At 36.4% G+C, this 9,456-nt stretch overlaps 1 protein-coding gene across 1 annotated transcript; it reads left to right on the top strand.

The window, feature by feature from the left end:
• The first annotated feature begins 1,785 nt into the window (after positions 1-1,785).
• On the top strand, positions 1,786-7,570 carry LOC110092652 (COP9 signalosome complex subunit 7-like). The gene is made up of 3 exons (XM_028698331.1): positions 1,786-2,179; positions 2,388-2,482; positions 7,480-7,570. Exons 1-3 carry the CDS (start codon positions 2,021-2,023, stop codon positions 7,568-7,570), a joined length of 345 nt encoding a protein of 114 aa, XP_028554164.1. The 5' UTR covers positions 1,786-2,020.
• Positions 7,571-9,456: the final 1,886 nt, after the last annotated feature.

The raw sequence follows: 9,456 nt of genomic DNA, 5'->3' as shown, positions 1-9,456 counted from the left end.
AGTCGATAGCCGTCGGACATCAGCCTGACCGTCGTCGAACCACTGCTCATCCACTAACCATCATCAGACTTCCACCCGACTGTCGACCACCATATCACTCCATCCCGACTATCAACGAACCACTGATTGTCGCCGGACTTCCACCTGACCATCGACAACCACTGAATTTTGTCCCGATCATCGTCGAACCACCACCTGGTCGTTGACCACCGCCGGACTTAAGCTTGGTCCTCGATGGGCCACCGCCTAGTCACCGACAGCTGCCGAACTTACACCCAGCCGCCGACGATCGCCAGATTTCTACCCGACGCATGTCTTATGCCCGTCGTTGGACTTTCATCGATCTTCTTCCCAACGCTAAACATCCACGCATCACTTGAATTTCAGCCTCTATTGTATGCCAACTACGGTTCTTTCGACCTCCTCTGCCAACTTTGATCCTTCCGACCCCCGTTGCTAGATAATGATCTTTCGAACCTCCGTCGCCCGCTGACTTTGATCCTTCTAACCTTCATTGCCAGCCAACTATGGTCCCGTTGATCAAACAAACAAATCAATGTCTGTTATTCCAATTTCCACCGTGTAATGCACTCGATATGATGTATATTTGCTACATCAAACTAAAGCCTTCCCCCAAGGAAGGGCCTAATTTGTAATTGATTGCAAACACTAGTGGTTTCATTCAAACTGGGCCAGATCCCATGATTTTTTCCCGTTTTTAGGGGTTTCCATGTAAAAACTATAGTGTCTCTTATGAACGCTACACTCTCTTTCATATTATGGAATTCCTCCTAGCTTTAGGTCAACTTCGGGTCATCCGTGTCGGGTTGGGTTGACCCGGACCCGAAATCTGGTTGGGTTCGGGTCCGAAAACCTGACCCGTTTTTAAAAACGGATCGGTTCAGGTTGACCCTAGTAGTACCGGGTCAATTCTGGGTTCAACCCGAACTCGACCCACTGACCCGAATTGACACCCCTATTCGACGCCTATTATTTCTACAAAGCCAACACCCTTTGTTGACCCCAACGCAAATTTGCACCATTGCTTGTTGCAATTTCCAATAGTGATGCTTGTTATTGCCAATAAGGCCAACAACTGCTAGTGACATTAACATTAATTCCCACCATCACTAAAAATGCTTGCTTGTTATGTCGATGGGAACGACAAAATATGTCGCTACCAATATGACTAATAACAATCAGTTCTACCAAAGTCAATGACCCTCATTTTTTGTTTTAAGGTCTCCCCTACAGTAAGAAAAAATGACAAGGTTGATGCTTGATGCTAGGGGTGCAACCGACTTAAGCCGACTCATGAGCCGGCTCGGGATCGACTATTTAATAGGGTTAACGAGTTAAGCTTATTTAGCTCGCGAGTCGAGCTCGACGACCTTATTGAGGTTGACTGCCTTATTGAGCTTGAGCTAGAACAGTCCTCTGCTCAATTCGATTACTTGAGCAGCTTGCTGAAAGCAGAACTATAGGGGATGATGAATTGAACACGAAAGACATATCACATGTGTAAGACGGGAACCGCACGCTTGGACGTAGGATTTACTTGTTTATATTATTTATATGAAATTTTTATTCAATAGTAAACACTCATTTTCTCTATAATATTTCAATTTTAAATAACACTTCACTAACCTAATAATTTTTTTAAGTATTATAAACACAATAATAATAATATAATACAATAACTTTGAGAGTCCAATACAAATTATTATTGGATCAAACAAACCTTCATTTTCTTTTACATTTTAAATTATTATAAACCTTACGTCTTTACATATACACGCCACGCATGGCAAGCAAAACGCCGGAAGTTCCTACAAGAGCAAATCGCTGCAAAACCCTAACTCGATTATTCTCATTTTCTTCCTCAACCAACGATACAATTCATCTCGTTTGATATCGTTTTCCACTTAGTACATCACGAATCGAACATTTTTGTGGAATCTGAAAGAAATTACTGCGCAGAAGCTGGGCGATCGAAGGAACAGGAGTTGGTCGTCTGGCCATGGATATTGAGCAGCAGCAGTCGGAGGTACTCCAGCAATTCGTGAAGCAGGCGGGAAATCTTGAAGGGGCGTCTCTTGCTGCTCTTCTAATAGAGGCGACGTCGCATCCGTCGCTCTTCGCGTTTTCTGAGATTCTCTCCGTCCCTAATCTCTCCACGGTGATGCCTTGTACTGTGTTATTTATTAACTTTTGTTCTCTCTTTTTGGATTTTGATTCAGAGAATTTGTGGTTCTTTGTTTTTGTAAGAGATGGAGTTGATTTAACCGTTTATATATTATGGTCCCTTGCAGTCTTCGTTTTTGATTAGTGCTTATCATTAAATTGCATAAATGTGGATATCTAAGATGTGTTATATTCCAATGTAGCTTGAAGGGACTCAATATTCTAGTTCTCTTGACTTGCTTCGGTTGTTTGCCTATGGTACTTGGACTGATTACAAGAGTGAGTTTCTGCTTTCTTGGTTTATTTGTATCTTTAAACATTCTTCTCTTATGAAGTGCTTAATGAAATGCCAAGGAAATCCTTTTACTTGGCATCCAGTCTTTGATAAACTATCCCGCATTATTCTCCTTTTTGTGGAAGGATTAAAATTTGATGCTTCAGTATTTTAGTTGTTCTAGCATTTTGCCAGAACAAACCTATATAGTTTTCCTGTTAAGTTGTTAAACATGAATTTCTAATTAGAAGTTTTGTTCTTATGAATGCCATGGTCTGATTGGATAGAATATGTATGTTCAGCTCTTAAGATGATTTAATGGCTAAAAATATCTCTACTACACAGTGCTAGCGTCAACCTGTATAATTGTAGGATGTCAAAAGCATGAAACTTTAAATTTTCACTTTCGAGTAAATTTACTACTGTTGAAACTATTATCAAAATGGAAATAAATTAAATTCATGAAAAAGAACAGCAAATTCATAATTGATGTATACATTTTTTTTTCGGAAAGTATGCAAATTGATTTATTAAGTTTTATAACCTTTTCAGTTTAATATTGATTTTGGAATTATCTTAGGTTTTTCCTTGCTCAGCCAGACAGCCTAATTATTTGTTATTTATGTCTAATATATTGCCATATGATTCCTTACTTTTAATTATCATATTCAAAATAGTTTTGTGTTAAGAGCAGCATAATGGTTAAACTGTCAAAGTGTTGAGGAGGGATGGTAAGAGGGAAAGTGAAGGAATAATCCCTTATTTCAACAACTTATTTTGATGGATTTCTTTCTGTCTCTTTCACTTATGGATCACTTACCTAGGTTTAGGACATTTTGCTTATGGCAAAGGCAGTGAATTGATTAGGTGCAGGATAAATACGATTGTCTGCGGGTGAAATTTTGGTGTATATATCGGGATCTTGGACGCTAAAATAGAGTTGTTGGACCATTTTTCCATGGTTTTCATTATTGGGAAAAATCTGATTTTGACACCTACATCTCAACTGAAGATGCTGCAATAAATTTAATGGCAATGATATAATATGTTAGTATAACGTTAAGAGAAACTATCATTGTAATAGTAGATTTTAATTGCAAAATCAAAATAACATAAGGTAACAAACAAAGGTAGATTTAAGAGAGGGAGAGTTGGGGTGTGGAGGAAGAGGGGGCATATACCCCCTCAAAAAATTTAAGATGTCTTTGTATTTTTATATTGTTTGCTTTTATAAATATAATTTTTATGAAAATATTCAATTTGTATGGAAACGATGCGTTGTATGGCCTGAATACAGTGATAAGTGTGCAATGATCGCTGCATTGGCGCCCAGCTGCAGTGTTAAATAAGCAAGAGTTCTTATATCATGGGCAGATGTTGGCAAAAAAGTTAGTCCAAGAAACTAGAATTATGATAAGAACTTGGAATATATGTTTTCTTACAGGAAAATTAATGAAATTAATAGTTTTTATGATTCACAGGAAGTTAAGTATTTTATGCATTCAGGTAACTAAATGGGTTGGGAAGAAGGCTAAGTAAAATAATAGTTTATGATTTAAACTATGATATTTAGGTAGTAGTTGTGTTAGAAATGATGTATGTGTAATTATAGATAAGAGTTTGAAGGATAACGTTGTTGAAATTACTAGAATTGAAGATAAAATTATACTTTTAAAAATTACTGTTGATGCTAAGATTATTAATATTATAAACGTTATGCTCCTCAAGTAGGTTTGAATATGTATTAAAATTTTGGAATGACTTGAAAGAATTAATACAAAGCAAACCTTTTAAAGAAAATAATTTTTTTGGAGGGGATTTAAATGGACATGCCGGTAGAGTGACAAAAAATTTTAAAAGCATTTATGGTGGCTATGGGTTTGAAGCGACTATTGAAGGTGGTAGGATTATATTAGATTTTACTCTAGCTTATGATTTTATTATTGCTAATACCTTATTTAAAAAAAGAGAGGAGCATCTCATCACTTACAAGAATTGATATAATAAAACTCAGATTGATTATTTTTTTATACAGCTGTACTTCCATGGACACTTGAGATTTCTAAGTGTCATGCCTTTCTTGTTATCCTCAAGCTTAATAAATAGCAGAACCATACACTTTGCACTTCACTTTTAATTACCTGACATTTTTTTTGATTGATTGTTTTTTATTTTTTAAAGATGATTGGCTAACTAAATCTTGCAGTCTATACATGTTTTGAAGTTTAGGTCTATTTTGTTTCTAAGTTTGCAAGAATTTTCCTTCTTGCTTATTTTCCCTGGTTAGTCAAATTGCTTATATTTTCAATTGAATTTATTATTTATTGATTTGATTCCGAGATGGCACTAAATAAATATGAGCACTCTCATCTTATTAGATTTTAGCAACATCATTTCTATTAGCACTTGAAGGTGGGATTTATCCTCCAGTAACACTCGTGGCAAGGCACTTAGCATGCCTTTTTTGGTCAACGTTTGCACTAGTGATTTATAGAGGAATTAAGCTAATTTGTATTACATTAAAATTATGGGAGAGAGTAATTGAGCATAGTTTACGATGTGATACTAATTTTTCTCAAAATCAATTTGGATTCATGTCAGGTAGGTCTACTATGGAAGCTATATATATATATATATATATTGAGAGGATTGATGGAGAAAAATATAGAGAGTAAAGAGGAAGTGCATATAATATTTATTGATTTAGAAAAAAACATAATAGAATTTCAAGATAAGTGTTTTGGAGAGTTCTAGAAAGGAAGTGAGTTAATAATGCTTATATTAAAGTTATTTAAGGATATGTATATGGAAGTTGTACTTTTGTTCAAATGCAATGTGGTTTGACCAATTATTTTCCTATTTCAATTGGATTGCATCCAGGATCACCTTTCAGCTCTTATCTTTTACTAGACATTTGCAAGAGGATGTACCATGGTGTATGCTTTTTATTGATGAGATTCTTCTTGTTGATAAGACTAGAGAGGGAGTTGAAGGATAACTTGAATTATTAAGGCCAACCTTAGAGTCTAAACGTTTTATTTGAGTGGATCTAAATCTGAATACATAGTGTTATTTTAGTAGTAATAAATCTAATAGTGGAATTTTGACATTGGGTGATCAGGTCATTAAAAAAACTACACATTTTAGCAAGGTTTAAAATTGCGTAAATAAGCTTTGAGGCGGTGTGAGGCGTAAGCCTCACGGACGCAGAATTGCGTATATAAGAATTTAAGGGTTTTAGTAGGTAAATAATAGCAAGATTCTATCATACAATAAAACATCTAAATGACATGTGAAATTAGTGGAAAGTAAGAAAAATAGATGTAATAAAATCATGTCCTAAGGTACAAAATCATAAAATATTAGCCTATCAAAACTTCCAAAGTACAATTAAGAAAGAACATATAAAATCTAATCATATCCCATTACTAAATGGATCTTCAAGGGAATCTTCTTCTCTAATTGTATCTATGAATGTCATATCTTCATCATCTTCAATGTGACTCACTTTTCTCTTCCCTGTTCAATAAGAATGATCATTATCATGTTAATTACTCTCTTGATATAAATATAATGCAATATCATATAAGAAGTTGTGGAATATCTTTATTTGGTTGTTGTGCTGCAGAATTAGTGGATGTGTGTGATGTGGTATTAGTGGATGTGTCCACTTGATCTGCTTTGCCTCTCAAGACATCCACACTTAGATCCTTTAGCTGCAGGTCTGATAATGAAAAATCTGGCTCATCATCTATGAACCACTCATTATCAGATGACACATCATCACACACCAACAGATCCCATTATCCTTCAACCCCTTATTCCTCAACCTCCTATCTCTCAACCTCTTGTTGTGCATAATATGCACAAGGGAGTTCATTCTTAGTGTTGAAAGTCGATTTCTTCTCTTTGTTTGCACTTGACTATATGTACTCCAATTTCGCTCACACCTAGAAGAAGAACAAGTGAGGCGCAAAACTCTAATAGCAAAACTCTGTAACTCAGGGATTGAATCACCAAATTGGATCCATCATTCAACTATTTTCAAGAAGAAAAATGATAATCAAAATATATTCAAGTGTTATGCATTTACAAAAATAAGTATACCTAAAGACCGTTTGACAACAATTGATTTTGCTGTTTGTAGACCAAAAAATCCCTCCCTATTTCGAAATAGAACAAGTTGTAAATCTGCAAGCTCCCTAACGGTCTGGTCCGGTATTAGTCATTCCATGCAATGATACAAGCCAAGCTTCACCTCAGGGTTTGAGGATTTCCTCTCTGAATATTGAAATTGAGGATTGAGATAATATGCCGCTGTATGTAGATGACGATGTAACTGGACCTTCCACCGAGCATCAATGATATCTCAAATCTCTCTATAACTTGCCTCCTCTCCTCCCAAGTTATGTGCAATCAACTCCTTCGCCTCATCCATAGCATTATAAATAAAACCCATGGTTGGTTTCTTCTCGGCATCCACTAAACGTAGAACTTGCACCAAGGGTCTCGTGCTCAATATGACATAGGTCCCAGTAGCCCAAAATTTATTATTTAGAATTATCCTTCGTATTTCTTTTCCCTCAGTTTTCTTCCCCCACACAGAATTAAGCTATTCTGTTGATATAAACATTGCTTCAAGAGGTTGTCTCACATCAAACAAGCTCTGCAGTGTCAAGTAAAATGTGGAAAACCTATAAAATATAGGTGTTTCCTCTTCTCCATCAACATCTGACCAGCTGCTTTGTATGCATTAGCATTGTCAGTCACCACCTGAACAACCAATTGCTCCCTAATCTCATCAACAACCCCATCTAGTAAATTGAAAATGAATGCAACATTTTTAACCTCATCTGAAGCTTCAACTGATCGTAAAAATATCGTGCCGTAGGGATTGTTGACAAGGATATTAATCAAGCTCTCCTGCTCTTCATGTCAGATCCTCCATCTGGCATAATGGTAACACCAGTCTCAATCCATGTCCGTTTAATCTCATCAATGCTATGCTTTGTGTTCTGCAGCTCCTTCAAAATTCATGTTCGCAACTCGTACATGGAAGGTTCCTTTAACCCTCTCCCATACAACCCTACAGACCGCAACATATTGAAGTAGGCCGGCGATGTCACAACATTAAATAGTATGACATTCTCAAAAAAAAAAAAAAAAAAAAAAAAAAAAAAAAAAAAAAAAAACTGCCAATATCCATGCAAACCTAGTGTCGACCCTCTCCAGTATGAGCTGCAGGCATCGTATGTGCTTGTCCTCTATCCTCTCCTGGATTATTCATATACTAGATCATCGGACCCCGTGCACCTCTATTATGTATAGTGGAGGAAGAGTCATTTCTACTATCGCTCCCGAAGTAAGCACCATATTCGATCATTTCATCAAATTGCTCATGTTGTAAGTGTTTTGTCGTTGTATTTTTCTTCATGTAATCAATAATTTCATCCTTAACCTTGTCCGGCACATTTGCATACGGTGCTACATTTTTATGAGAGCATGATAAGTGTTCCTTCATGCGGGTAATTCCGCCCTTCACCACTTTTTCACAAAAATTGCATTTCAAATAAACATAAGTCTTCTCACCGCCACCTATGTCAACTTGTACACTGTATTTCTAAGAAGGGTCCCTCTGCAATGACGTATTACACTTTTCCTTTCCCTTAACCATATTTCTAAAGGAAAAAAACAAAAAAAAAACTCAAAAAAATTTAAAACCCTAGCTTTCCTATAAGTTGAAAAATCATACCCTAAACTTAAAAAAAACTCTAAGAACTCTTCAAGAAGTGATGTAGAGGGGCGGCCGAAAATAAGGAACTCACCAGCAAGCGGTGGCGCCAGCGGGAGAGGTAGTGGAGACATGCGGGATAGCCGGCTTCGGGAGCTTGCGGGATCGGGAACGAAGGCTTGCGGGTTCGGGAGCTTGCGGTTTGGCTTGGACCGGTAGAAGGGAGAGACAAAATTCATTTTTATGTTAAGTGAGTGGGACCCTTTCTATGAGGCGCACGCCTCATCATAAATTGTGCAATTGCGCAATTGAGGCGCGCCTCACTAAGCTTGAGGTGTAAGCCTCAGCAAACACCAAAATTGCTTAGGCAATGAGGTGTTTTTGGTCCGAATTGCGCAGAGGCGCGCCTCTTATTGCGCAGTTTTAAACTATGCATTTTAGATATATTGAGTCTATTGTTCAAAGTGATGGTGAAATAGATAGAGATATTATTAGCATAATTCAAGTTGGATGGTTGAAGTGGAGGAATCCATATAGCTTGTTGTGTGATAGGAAACTTCTCCGCAAACTTAAGTGAAAATTTATAAGATGGTGGTGAGACCTGCAATGCTTTATGTCTCAGAATGTTGGCTATAAAAGAGAAGCATAACATTAAGTTTAGTGTTGCAGAGATGAGGATGCTTAGGTGGATGAGTGGTTTCACACTTAGAGACAAAATGCGAAACGAGTAGATACGAGAAAAGGTTGGAGTAGCTCCAATGGTAGATAAGATTAGAGAGAGAGTCACATTAGATGGTATGATTACATAAAACATCAGCCTTTTGATGACCTGGTTAGGAGAGTAGATGTATTTAATCCGGCCTATGTTAAAAAGATATAGTTAGACCTAAAAAGATTTGGTTAAAAAGTATTAGAAATGATATTTTTTTTATTAGATTTAAATGAAAATTTGACTCTTAATGGGATAGAATAGAGAAAAAAAATTCATGTAGCCGACCCTATGTAATGCGATGAAGCCATGAAGGCTTAATGTTGTTGTTGTTGTTGTTGTAGTATCATATATGGTAATTAATGGATTTGCAAATAACTTTTGGTGACCTGTACAATTTTCTAGCGAACTGGATGTTTTTTTTTTAATTACATATATTGCAATGTTTCCTTTTTCTTTAATTTTTACAAGAGCCTTGCTTGAAGAATAGTTTAAATATTTTCAGTACAATCACATGAAACAAATGTTTGGTCATTTTTTGTTTTAATTATCAACATG

This window comes from Dendrobium catenatum, unplaced genomic scaffold (assembly GCF_001605985.2).
Source record: "Dendrobium catenatum unplaced genomic scaffold, ASM160598v2 fragScaff_scaffold_1064, whole genome shotgun sequence".
Lineage (NCBI taxonomy): Eukaryota > Viridiplantae > Streptophyta > Magnoliopsida > Asparagales > Orchidaceae > Dendrobium > Dendrobium catenatum.
This window is presented reverse-complemented; position numbering and strand designations above follow the sequence as displayed.